The sequence below is a fragment of the Salarias fasciatus genome (genome assembly GCF_902148845.1).
Source record: "Salarias fasciatus chromosome 23 unlocalized genomic scaffold, fSalaFa1.1 super_scaffold_20, whole genome shotgun sequence".
In the NCBI taxonomy this organism is placed as follows: domain Eukaryota; kingdom Metazoa; phylum Chordata; class Actinopteri; order Blenniiformes; family Blenniidae; genus Salarias; species Salarias fasciatus.
In genome coordinates, this window is record NW_021941230.1 from 8,416,966 (window position 1) to 8,430,559 (window position 13,594).

Here is a 13,594-nt window from a genome sequence, read left to right on the forward strand (position 1 = left end):
ATGTTTTTACAGCTTGAGGCTGGAAAATGAGAATAAAAATGACGATAGGATCGAACCGTTCACCCATCCGATGATAGTTCACAACATATGAGAAGACATCAAAATTCTGTTAAACCGAGACGATGAAGAAAACAACCCAAGTCTTTATTTCTTTAAAACTCAATACAGCAAAAACTAATAGAAAAAGCATTGTGGCAAACATTTACACATTACACAATCAAGGAAATCACAAGTTAAATTATTTTACAGACAGACTCTCTCCAAAGAATTAAACACAACGCTGTGCTAAAAGACAAAGCACTGGTATGTCCAGTTGTATTTCGTTTTAAAGTTCTGGACGTTTTCCAGCGATGGCAGCAGTTTTAGTCAGTTCATGTAGAAACACAGGAGCCATAACCACCGAGCGCATTGCAGCAGCTAGAAATAAAGCTTCATTTCCTCCCGCCCTGCTCGGCGCTCGACTTTCCCGTAACCTGCCAAGTTCAAAAAGTGCCCCCCTCTCTTCATCCGTTTTGAGGGTTTGACGACCACAAATTGAAGGTTGTCAAGTGACATAACACTGTTTCAAGGTTAGAATGACTCTGGGTTATAACCAGCCTTAAAAAAGGACCTGAAAGGACATTTTCCTTGAGGGGACCGTCACATTTAGCGTCTACAAGCTGCAAACTTGTCTGCAGTTTGCATGTTTTAGTGCAAAAAAAAAAATGTTTTAAACAACTTCCCAAAACTAAATCTGATAAAAAAGACACACAAATCCTTTTAACACCTGCTTTAAAAGCAGAAATAAAATCCAGAATAACTTTTACAAAAACAGATATGTGTTTGCCAGGCTTTCATATTGTAGTTTGTTTCAATTACTATGAGAAAAATTTTCAAAAAAACATGTTTCTGAATTAATAAAAAATAAAAATGAGTCAAAGCTTTAGGAATCAAGATGAATGCAGATTAAATAACCATCTCTTATCAAAACTACCAACATAATTATGTGAAAACACAGTAAGTTGAAGAAATTAAAAAAGGGTTAATTCAACAAGATCTGTTTGAACCTTTTACTAAAATGTTTAACTCTAAAAAACAAAAGTGTTTCATGTTAAAAAAAAAAAGATTAAATCAAACAAGGAAGTAAAAGTTACTTGGTAATGCAGAAAAAATAAACTGTGCACTTGTGAAAAAAATCTATTTAGTAAAAAAGTTATTTTAATTAAATAAACATTCTGAAAAAATGTTTGGCATTTACTTATAAAAAAAGTTTTGTATGACTTTAAATCACTAACTCAAGAAAAAATATTTAATGAATAAAACGTAACACTTTTAAAAAAAATTTGGGGAGGAAATTTTTGTTAATTCAGAAAAATGAAAAAATATTTGCTGTTGAAGTTATTTTTTGTTCTAAAAAAAGTAATTCCAATTTTTTTTACGAGATTTTCTTCTTCTTTTTTTTTTTTTACTAAAGCAGAATTTAATTTTTTTTTAAGTCATGTTGATTCTGGAAATATGTAACAAGTTTTTTTAAATAATTTTTGAAGCTGGATTTAGAACTTTAGCGCTCCATTTTTTTAAGTGTAAAACAACGTTGTCTCTCCGGTCGAATCCTCTCAGGCAGACTCCAGTTCCAGTGTTACACGTGTAGTTGCAGGATCTCCCAGCAGGTGGCAGTGTTGAGGTCCTTCCTCCTTGCCTGCGGCATCCCTCCTCATCAGTCTGCATGTAAACACAGAGGAGACCCGCTCAGATATGTCGGTTAAGTGAGGCAACGGTGCGAACCGCTGCTCCACCGTGCCAACACTAACAGGCTGAGTAGTGCAACATTGTTCACATGTTGGATTCTGGGCTCAGTTATTGCTAACTGGGCTTTTTTTTCAGAGTGAGGCAAACCAATGCGCCCACTCACTTGTCGTGTCTCCCAGAGGAATGCTAAGATAAACACACACACACACACACACACACACACACACACACACACAGACACAGACACTCGTACTCAAAACGTGACATGCATGAGAGAAATGAAACCTTGCAGAAAATCCACACGCCGCACCCCAGAGTTCATGTGGCAGCAAAGTGAGGCGAGGCTGAACCAATTATCACGACAGCGACAAGTTTCTGTCAGGAATGGTCGGTTTTTTTTTTCCGGGAGCTGACCAGCGGGCGTCACCTTCATCGTCCTCCGAAGTCGTGTTTCTTTCAGGATAATAGCGGAGCAGCTTTTTGTTCCTGTTCCCCGGCTCTGATCTCTCAGGAGCCGGAGGCGGCGCCCACACGATTCAGGGTCTGTTCATGTTTACGGGGTCGGATGTGGCGCCTGCCCCTCGCTTCCTGCTGCAGAGCTCGAGGAGGTGCCAGCTCAAACATGCAAGCTCCTTATCTGCAGCCTACTTCCTGTCCTTGTGGCACGGCGGCGCTCCCTCTCCGCCCGGCGGCCACGCCAGGAATCACTGAAATGCAGCCGCAAATAGCCCGGCGGGGTGTTACTGGAAGGTCCTGGGGCCCGGCCCTGCTCTTCCCAGCTGGGGTTCGAGGCTGAGCGAGGCTCACTGACTCACCGGCAACCACAGTGACTGACATGCGGCCCACTCCGGGCTCGACCTCGACCGTAGACATCACAACTCTTCAGCGGATTCTGCAGCCAAGCGTGAATCACAGGACTGATTTAGTTTCACACCGAGGCTGATGATGAGCTGCAACACTTCCACAGAAACTCTGGACTCAAACCAGGGATCCTGACAGAGTACTGTCACTCATGGAGGGGTTTATGAAGCTTTCATTGCCAAATATGTACTTCACTGCTCTCTTCACCATCTGGATCCCGTCACAATAAAAACCCAAGTCCCTGACACCCCCCCCTCCACGCTGGAGCGGGAAACACAGTACAAGTGTGTGTGTGAGAGGAGACGTTGTTATCAGCCGGGCAGAGTGTCAACGTGTCGCTGCTCCCTCGGCCAGGCCCCTAAATGTCGTCTTTCTCCCCCTGGCCTGAAGGATTAGACCAGGAAAAGGGAGGAGGGGGCTTTTATTCCGGCTGCTAACTCCACACAATCACTCGCGGCCACTTGTTATTCTGCTCAGGATCCGGAGGACTTGGAAAACCAGGAATCCTGGGTGAAGAATTCCAACCAGAGCAGAAAGTCTGAAGGTCTGTTTTCAGACGAAAGGCTCTTTTTTTAATCGATGCCTCGGTCCAACAGTACGCCAACGCTAACACGAGGCCAAAGAGGCTTCAGACCGTCATTTAAATACACGGGAAGAGAAAGAATTCCAACAAACTCTAGAACTTAGAGCACAGCAGAAGCTCTTCACTCAGTGTCGGACACAACTCTTCCCGCTTTCTGTGACGCTCACGGATTCATCATTACAGGGAAGGAAAGGTGGGAGTTATGGAAGATGATAAACTGTTAAGACTTGAGGAAAATGTGTTTCATATCCAGGAAAAAAAAAGGGCAAGGAGCTGAAGGAAAAACTTTTTTAGAAAGGTTTCATCTTATCAAAGTCAGACGTCACTTTTTTGCGGGTCGAAAAGCTGAACTGCACGTTGATCAAACAGAGCAGCCGTGGGACCGTCCCGACCTCCAGACGTCAGCGCCGCTTTTGTCTCTCTTCCTCTGAGACTTTAGTTTGGCTGATCGGAGTGGCAACCTCACCAAAAGCTCGTATCTCCACCCATGTACTTTTTTTTTTTTTTTTTTTTCGGTGTGCACAAAATTGACGGTGAAGGGGAAATGGGCCGGCGTCCACGTTACGCCTGTGCTTCCATGACGGCCAGAGAGGATTGTGGGAAAGGTGTTGACAGGAGTCAAGGGAGACAGGATGTGTAATGCCAACACGGCGTGACGGTTTTCCTGTAAATCAACTTTTCGGTGGCGCCTTGTATCGATCCGCTCCCCTCTGATCGGCCTGTTCTTTGGTTGTTTTTTTTTTGTATGCGGTGTCTCATAAAACCCGCAGGATGTTTTGTGTTTGTGTAACCAGGAGAAATGCGAACACTCCATCGCCGTCGCTACAGTGATAAGAGGCACTCGGAGACTTGGCGGCACAAACGGGCCACAGTACAAACAAAATCTCTGCCTGTCAGCAGGGGGGGATTTCTCCAATAAATCCATCCTGTCGAGAAGGAACACCAAAGAACGCCAACATGGGCTCTGCTCACCTGCTGCAGAGCAGATGTGGAGTTTTTGTCGCTTTTTTTTCATGCAGTCTGGACTCACCGTTGGTGCAGATGAAGCATTTGCAGAGGCACACACACAGGCAGAGGAGGAGCACGGCGGCCACGCCGCAAACCGACAGCAGGATCACCGTCACTGGAGCCACTGCACACAAACAAACAAACAAACTGATGCTCTCGCTTTTAGCTCCTGACACTTTAGATTTATGTCGTTTACTAGAGAGATTATAGGATTCAAGACCCCGACAAAGCAGCCACAACTGACCACAGAGAAGACACTCACATATAATAGTAACAAAAGTGGTCACTGATGGTAAAATGTATGGTATTTATAGGCCAGGCTGACTGAAAATGACTGTATGCCTTCACCTAATTACTCCCTCATGATGCGCTGTGACCATCTATCATGTAGATGTCACTGCTTCTATAAATAAAGGTTACTGAAGGCTGCTGAAGCAAAACACAGCTGAAGCTAATCGCAGCTCACGTTTCAAGAGAATGTCCAGGAAATCAGAGCTGAGATGCAAAAAACAGTCGACATCTCTCTTCAGAAATGTTCATTTTAAATAAAGTGACGTGCCAGTAAGTATGAAACAGTATCATAGATCTTGGATTTAAAACTTAACTTGTGACTCCGCCACCTCCTCTCATGTAGAGTGTGGAGTTCACCAGGGCTCCAACCTGGATCCACTCTTATTTTCGATACATTTGCTTCACCTTGCCACATTACTTTGAAATTTATTATGCAGATGACACACAGCTATATCCAACAGAAAAGTCATTCAGGCAGTTCATTAGTCCACTTTATTCACATCATTGTTAGATTTTGGTGAAGAGTTTCTCACCATTGGTGTTGAGGAACAGCGTCACCGGCTTGTCCAGCCCCTGGTGCTGCACGATGCACCTGACGGCCACGTCGCTGAGCAGCGCCGACGGGAACATCAGCGTGCTCGTCATGATCGTGGTGCCATCGCCCTGATCGGACACCGACAGAACGGGCGGCCCCAACGTCCTGTTGTCGCCGCGTACATCCCAGGTGATGTCTGCCGCCGGGCGGGACTGGGCGGTGCACTTGGCCTCAGTGACCCCTGAGGGCGAGGTCACGTGGCTCACTTCTGGTTCGGGCAGAACTGTGAGGGTGAAACGGGGAATCACAGTAGACGGTTCCTTAGACGGAGGGATGATTTGGGAAGTTTGGAAATGGTGCTATTATAGGACCATGTTTATGTAGGCGAATGCCCTCATCGTCTTGTTACTGTGTTGTGTCTGAGTCTCCTGATCACACACACACAGACACACACACAAAGCCACCGCGACCTCGGATTGAGCAAATCGGCCGCCTGTCAATCAGCCCGCCCGAAGACGCCAAAAACAAGCCGGTCTGCAAACAAAAGGCAGACAGAAAAGTGGAGGCCGAGCAGCTTTTACTCACTCGGTGTGTGTGTCTGGACCGTCGGTGCTGACGGAGCAGACAAAAGCAAGGCCTGTGTAGCACGGACACACACATACACACACACGCTCACACACACTGGAGCCCTGTGTCTGGGCGAACAGTGAACCACTCATCCCCCCTGGGCTTTATCCCAAATTAATCACCCCTTCCCCTCAGTGACACCCCTCCCTCATTATCACTCTGAAAACACACGCACACACACACACAAACTCACGGACACACAGCGGTGGAAAAGTCTCGGAGGTTAAGTGGCAGCGAGGGGCCCGGCGGTGCGTCTCCAGAAGAGTTCAGGACAGGAGTTTAATGAGGCCTTCTCACCTCTGGACCGCCTACGCTTTTCTTTTCACATGACACTTCCTTTTCCTGAGCTATATCTGACACGTATGCGTCCACACAGGGACACACATTTCCTCCCGGGCTCCTGTGGAAGAAAAGTTCCTGACTGAAAACAGAAACAGGACGCTGGGAGGTGAGGGTGTGGAATCAGTGAGAGCGAGGCAATAATAAATACGCTGTGCCTCGTTTTCCGTCCACCATCCTCCGGCTCTTCCTCACCATAGACGGAGAGGCAGGCGGTGGCGCTCCGGGCGCCGTCCGGGTACGTGTGGAACTCGCAGGTGTAGCAGGCCTCGTCCTCCGTCCTCACCACCTGGATGCTCAGCTGGGTGTCCCCCAGCGTCCGGCTCAGGTGGACCCGACCCCTGAACTCCTCCTCCACGCTGTAGTGGCCGTGCTTGGCGTAGGACGCCACAGTGACGGTGTCGCCCTGCTCGGCCGTCTTCCTCCACAGCACCTGGCGGACGCGCTCGGGGAGGCTGTAGGAGCAGGACAGGGTCAGCGGCTTCCCGCTCACGGCCGTCCGGTTGCCCTCCAGGTGCACCTTACCTGAGGGAGAAGGAAGTGGAGAAGACTTCTTCTGAGCTCAAAACCTACAACATGTCCTCTCGATCCAATACCCACCAGCATTCTGCAGACCATCTTGCCCATAATCAAACCTGCAGTGACGCACATTGTCAATTCCTCCCTGGAAACCGGCATTTTTCCTGTTACTTTTAAACAAGCCCGCATCACCCCACTGCTCAAAAAGCCTCATCTGAACCCAGCCCAGGTTGAAAACTACAGGCCAGTCTCACTTCTACCATTCCTGTCAAAAATACTGGAGCGCTCAGTATTTAACCAAGTCTCTGAACACCTGCAGAACAACAACCTACTTGACCCTTGGCAGGCAGATCTTTCAGAGTGTCATGGCGAGGGGAGGTGTCAAGGTCACATGGCCTATCAACAGGGGTCCCTCAGGGGTCAGTGCTTGGCCCCTTACTCTTCTCTATATACACCACCTCACTTGGTGCAGTGATTCGCTCCCATGGCTTCTCCTACCACTGTTATGCTGACGACTGACGGCTCTTCCTCTCTTTTCCACCTGACGACACGACAGTCGCAGCTCGGATATCAGCACGTCTGGCTGATATCTCCACCTGGATGAAGGAGCGCCACCTTCAGCTCAGTCTGTCTAAGACTGAACTCATGGTCTTTCCAGCTTGTCCATCTGTCCAGCCTCAGATCAGTGTCCAACTTCACTCGAGCCTACTTGTGCCCACAAACTCAGCCAGAAACCTGGGTGTCATGATTGATGACCAGCTGACCTTTAAGGTTCACGTGGCCTCAGTTTCTCGGTCTTGTCGTTATGCCCTCTACAACATCAGGAAGATCAGACCCTTCCTGACCCAACAGGCCACACAGCTTCTGGTTCAGGCTCTCGTGATGTCGCGCATTGACTACTGCAACTCTCTTCTGGCGGGTCTCCCTGCTTGTACAGTCAAACCTCTACAGATGATCCAGAATGCAGCAGCACGTCTGGTCTTCAACCAGCCCAAAAGAGCTCATGTCACTCCCCTGTTCATCTCCCTTCACTGGCTTCCAGTTGCAGCCAGAATCAAATTCAAAACTCTCCTCCTTGCTTACAAAACACTTACAAGAATGGCTCCGGCCTACCTGGATTGCCTGATCCAGGTCTACTCTCCTTCACGCCCACTTCGCTCTGCATGTGAGAGACGTCTGGTGCTTCCACCCCAGCACGGCTCTAAATCTCTTTCCAGACTCTTCTCCTCTTTTTTTCCAAATGGTGGAACGAACGACCTAACTCTGTGCGTTCTGCCGAGTCCCTTTCTACTTTCAAGAGACAATTGAAGACTCAATTGTTCAGAGAACACCTCGGGACTTAATCCGACTCCATCTTTGGGGAACAATAGGTCAGGTGGTCTAAAACCCAGCACTTATGTACCACTGACGAAGTTGACAAAAAATTAACAAAAAAAAAACAGAGGGGGGTAGTGGCTCCTCTTCTGCAACTTGATGGCAACTCCCTTGACCAATCGCACTTAAAGCAATTGAAGCACTTACTAATGGTTTCTTTCTTATGTCTGTATTCTTGCTTGTGTTGTGCGTCGCTTTGGACAAAAGCGTCTGCTAAATGAAATTGTAGAATTGTAGAATACGTGACTGTGGTGGACAGGTCAGTGTGGGAGTGTGTGTGCGTATTTAATGGTGAAAACAGGAAGGGTCAGGCGAGACTCTCACTCTGGCACTTTAAACTTCACCCTTCCTGAAAACAACCTTCAGTGTGACTCAAAACAGAACCGAGTCCAAAAAACACAACTTCTATCAATAAACACTCGAGTGAAAAGCTTTGTGTTTGTGGAAAGAAAGCCGAGACACAGAAATCTAGCTGACCGGTGACGCTGATGCAGGTGGAGCCCTCCTGCGTCCCCTGGGGGAAGACGTCGAAGACGCAGCGGTAGCAGCCGCCGCCGTCGGCCCGCACGTTCTCGATGGTGATGGCGCTGGTGTCGCCGTGCGAGGCGGTGAGCCGCACGCCGCTCGCCTGGTGGCTGATGCGCACCGGCTCGCGCTGCTCGTACGCCAGCAGGAGCTTGGCGTTCTGGTCCAGCCAGCGCACCTGGAGGACCTCGCTGCCTGTCGCCGTGGTGATGTTGCAGGCTAGCACTAGAGGGCGCCCCGCCTCTGCCGTCAGGCTGGCCGGAGCGATCACCTCACCTGGAATCAGACGCAAACAACAGGTGAGTCACTCTGAACCGCTAATGTGGCGAAAACCTCAAGAAAATGTGAAAAGTGAAGTGGGGCACTACCTTGAGTGGTGGAGACTCCTCCGATCCAGAGCAGGAAGCACAGGGCGAGACCAGGTCCACACATCGTACACCGGAGCTGATCACATCCAGAACCTCCACAGCTTCACGTCTGGACCCACCCGGAGCTCCGTCCGCTCCTCGTTGGCCTCCCGATGATCCAGGAAACGTGGCGGTGCTGCTGCTGCTGCGGCGCAGACGGACCTGCCAGGTGTTCTGTAAGGTAACGGGAAGCGAGAAGCCAGAGCATCATGAACACCCCATAAGACTTCTCTTTACAAGCTGTTGCCGTGGCAACATCAACAACAACAACAGCCAGTGCTGATTCAACGAACATCACCTGGGGTGGAAAGCAGGTTTTAAATCCACAGCATGATCTCTGCTACAGGAAGTGGGTAATTATCCAGCAGCGTTAAAGCAGGAGTCTAGACCTGGAGATTTCAAAATCATAGCCTGAAAGCAAAACCCTGAGCCCCGAAAATGTGAATCACTCAGGTGTGTGTGCGTGTGTGTGTGTGTGTGTGTGTAAACACCGGCCAAGCCCAGTGATTACTCAGCTCTAAACTGGACCAAGGGAAGAACAAAACCTGTGAAACCACCAGGTCCAGACCTCACAGCTTCACTGGAGCCGATTTGCTCTTTTACAGTGCCAAGCATCTGGCTTCAAACACCCACCCTGCTCCTGTCGGGCAGCACTTAAAACACTTCTCCACCCACAAAAAAACTGCAGACGTCCAACTAAGCTGAGCCAGTCAGTCAGTTTTACTGTGAGCTAGAAGAAAAGCTTCAGAAACCTGAAGGGTGCAGGTTGTTTCAGGCACTTTTTGCAACAATCATATGGAAATAATAGATGTAAAGCCTCTCCTCAGTCTGGTAACAAGAGTGTTTCATGTTCAAAGGGGGGAGTGGACCCAGGCTAACAGCCTACATCCTGAAATCTGCTATACATCCACATGTGAACTCAAGATGTGTGAAATCTATTAAAATATCACATTACAGGGAGTCCAATGTAATGGGTTCAACACATCTAAAAGAAATAATGCAAAGCATTATTTCAGAAACTATGTTGACATTACACAAATTAGTTTTAACAGAAACATCAAAAGCCTGTCCAAACCAGAGGAAATTCTAACAACTCAAAGGCAGCATATGCATTTGGAAGTGACGGATTAAAACCTACCTGCAGACTGCTGCTGGGTGTCTGAGGCTGAAATGAGCTCTGCTGCAGGTAAAGTCAAAGTGGAGCCGCATAATCCGACCTTCTCACTTTCAACTACAACAACTGACTGACTGTCCCTGCTGCCTCGGTTCTGCCCCTCTGCAATAATGCAACTTAAAAAGAAAAAACACTTCATGATGTTCTGGAACTACAAGAAATGGCGACACCCAGTGGTCACTTGGAGAAACTGCAGCAGGAAAGACCAAAAAGTGTTTTTTTTTCTTTTTTTTTTTTTAAAAAGTGGTTTTTTTTAATGAAATGGAAGTTTATTAAGATCAATAGCATAATCGAACTACATTAGTGTCATATTCATCATATAGAAGCGATTAAACCAGAACAAAATGCACAAAACGAGCTGTATGTATGCAGGTTTTCACATCATTTGATTACACTGATTGAAAGAAGGTCAATACGTAATAAACATAGAAAACAAGTTTAAATGTACAGAGATCTTATACTGAAAAAAATGTGTTCCAATTATATGAAAGATGTAAAAAAAAAAAAAATCTATGCAAAATCTGTTTTCAACATATTCAAGCAGGAGCCAGTGTCTCATTTGAATTATTGCTCCATGCTTTTTCTACTGTTGTCGTCTCCGCCCCAAATTTTAATGCAGTAATCTAAGGGCCAATCCCAATTCTCCCCCTTACCCCTACCCCTCAGCCCTTGGCCCGACCCCTATCACTCTCCTACCCCTTTTAGAATAGGGCTGAGGGCTAGGGCTATGTTTGCAGCACTATGAATTGGGATACCCCTTTCGAAATAATTTGCAGCAGTGGTTTCCCCCTCCTCTGTGCCTGAGCCAGATTTTACAAATTTCAGGTGCTATAACACAAAATTATGGATATTAGAAACGATAGAAATTACTTTAGAAATTACTTTTGTTTTTTAATAATGGTATTATTATTTACCTTATTTTTCTTTTTCAGGTTCTCCCACTTTTTTGAAGCTTGCTGGGCTGTAACTTCCTTCCAAGCCATTTTATTTTATATATTTACTAAATTAATACATATATATTTGTATAAACACGTTTTATTACTGACATATTATAGTTTAGACAAATAATATAACTTACTCCCATTGTGTTTTGGCCCTCCCCCTTTCCCCTCCCCCTATTCAAAAGTAGAATTGGGATAGCCCTTAAGCCTCGTGAACGCGCATATCATAGAGGAAGGGCTGAGGGGTAGGGGTAAGGGGTAGAATTGGGATTGGCCCAAAGAACCCAAAGTTCTCCTTCTGGGAAAAAAGCTCTCGTGAAACTCGTGAAACTCTTGAAACTGTCGTCTTGAAACTGGGAGTTCGCTGCTTCAGTGAATCGCGATCCGGCTGTCTTAAAGGTGTTTGGTTTGTTCTGAAAAACAAAAACAAGAAAGAAGACATTCCATCATTCATGGAAAATAATCGGACAGCCACATGAGAGAAAAAGCATGTATGACACCCTTCCTTACCCAATGAGGGGCTGCGCTTCTTTTGCAGGTGTGCTGTTCCTTTGTGAATCCCTAAAAGACACAACCAGGCCTCAAAAACGCCACCGGTACAGAGACATCAGCACTTCACACTTCAGATATGAAGCGATCGCCTCACAGGGCATACTGGACCCCCCTGCAGGCCACTTTTGGCCCTCGGACTGTATGTTTGCCACCCCTGCAGGTGCAGCAGTAAATGTACCTCCTGTTCTTCCGTTCACGCCGGAGGACAAGGACCACAGCAACCAGGATGGAGATCAGTGACAGCAGCGCCAGCGACACGGCCAGCAGCAACGCAACCCAGCTGCTTTCTGCGAGAGAGGAGAGAACAGGTCAAACGCCTCTTCAGAAATGAGTAAACCTGAATGTTTTGTTTTAAAATCACTGAACCGTTAGAATGAGAGGGCCTGGCGGGCTCCTCCTCCTCCCCGGACGGCTCTCCGACCTCGGGAAGGGTCACAAACGTGTGGAGCTGAGGACCAGACTGCTGTTGCGCCGCACACCCAACGATGCCGCCGTGCGGCGGCGAGCCCCACAGCAGGGCCGAGGAGTTGACGCTGACGGAGCCGTTGGGGTTGGACACCGTGACCCGGCTGTGGTTGGACAGGCGGAGGCCCTGCTGGGTGGCGGAGAGCGTCACTGTGGGCGCGGGTCGCCCCGTGGCAACGCACCGCACCACCCGGGGGCCCCCGGCGGGGCCCGGGCCGCCCACCTGGAGGAGCGGCGCCTGCAGCTCTGCAGAGAAACAGGAGACGTTAGCAACGGCGTGCAGTGGGACGCAACACCGGGGCGGGGTGGAGGGGGCGGGGCTCGGCCTCACCGTGGAGTTGCAGGCAGGTTCTTCCTGTGAAGACGCCTTCGGGGTCGATGTTGAACAGGCAGCGGTAGCAGCCCTCGTCCTCCACCTGCACCCTCCGCAGCACGATGGAGCAGTTCTGCAGGGACGCGTCTCTGAACGCCACCTTACCGGAGAACTTGGCGTTCACCCACTGACCGAAGTACCGGTTGAAGGAGGCCAGGTCCCGCCAGCTCCCCTCTCTGCCGTCTCCGGTGGAGGACAGCTTCTGCCAGGTGACCTGCCAGACGTCTTTGGGCTGCAGCAGCTGGCAGCAGAACAGAGCGTCTCCTCCGACGGCCGCCGTCACCGTCTGCTGGGTTTGGACCACATCTGGAAGACCTGCAGGGAGACGGAACACACACCTCACATCCACATTCTGAGGGATAAATACACCCCAAACACACAAATCTCTGGCACAGTAGTGAAAAATGGAGCATGATCACACATATTTGACTTTTCCAGGCTGTAATCTCCTCTAAACGCTGCTCAGGTTTTCTGTCCTGTAAAACAATGTGTCATTTGCAAAAAGTACACTAAATACTGAGTGGATTATTAAAATTAGATCTTTTGTAGTAATCCCCTGCATATGGAGCTGATGAGGCTGTTTTTTCTCATTTTTCACTCAAATGCAGAAATCAGATGTAACAACTGGCAACAAGAGAGACTCTCTTTCTCTCACTGATCAACTATTTGCTATTTTAATTATACAAGAAATCATCAACAGAACCGAGGGTTTAATGTGTGAATATGAAAAATTATGAACCACTTTTATGTGATAAAATGTGTCATAAAATGTTCGTATTGCACCTTGCATTACTTTTTGCACCGACCTAGTGTTCTACGTGTCTCTTGCTCCAGTAAATTACTCCTCTGTGAGATTAATGAAGTCTCCTATTCTATTTGTTGAGTTTTACCTTCAGAAAGGAGAACCCTTGTGGAGAAAAAACACAGCAGCATGAGTCCAGAGAAAAAACACAGCAGCCTGCTTTCTGCCATTCTTCAAATTTTCCCGCTACTTAGTGGTCCTCCACTTTCACTTTTGTTGTTATGAACTGCTGCTGCAGGGGCGGGGCATTGTGGGCGCCAACCTCCGCTCATAAAACATGAGGATCATGCCGAAGTGCAAAAAAGATGTAATTCCGGAGAAACTCCAGCAGGGGGCGATGATGCTTCTTTCAAAAAGAGCCCCGGTCTCATTGGAACCCACTAAAAAATGCCGATTTTCAGAGTGGAAATAATAAACATATAAAGCGCCCGGTTTCAGAACATGTTTTGATCTCTATCACTAGTTTCTACAACTGTGCTGGCTTCACCAG

The 13,594-nt window shown here is 47.9% G+C and overlaps 2 protein-coding genes across 2 annotated transcripts; both read right to left on the bottom strand.

Annotated features, from left to right (window-relative positions):
- Positions 1-122: 122 nt before the first annotated feature.
- On the bottom strand, positions 123-10,063 carry LOC115384207 (nectin-2). Its single transcript, XM_030086514.1, has 7 exons — positions 9,936-10,063; positions 8,759-8,971; positions 8,343-8,666; positions 6,168-6,497; positions 5,005-5,289; positions 4,203-4,304; positions 123-1,701 (listed from the first exon to the last, which is right to left on the bottom strand). Exons 2-7 carry the CDS (start codon positions 8,820-8,822, stop codon positions 1,697-1,699), a joined length of 1,110 nt encoding a protein of 369 aa, XP_029942374.1. The 5' UTR covers positions 8,823-8,971; positions 9,936-10,063; the 3' UTR covers positions 123-1,696.
- Positions 10,064-10,218: 155 nt separating this feature from the next.
- Positions 10,219-13,287, bottom strand: LOC115384015 (OX-2 membrane glycoprotein-like). The gene is made up of 7 exons (XM_030086272.1): positions 13,193-13,287; positions 12,261-12,617; positions 11,831-12,175; positions 11,643-11,751; positions 11,423-11,473; positions 11,194-11,325; positions 10,219-10,599 (listed from the first exon to the last, which is right to left on the bottom strand). Exons 1-7 carry the CDS (start codon positions 13,272-13,274, stop codon positions 10,536-10,538), a joined length of 1,140 nt encoding a protein of 379 aa, XP_029942132.1. The 5' UTR covers positions 13,275-13,287; the 3' UTR covers positions 10,219-10,535.
- Positions 13,288-13,594: the final 307 nt, after the last annotated feature.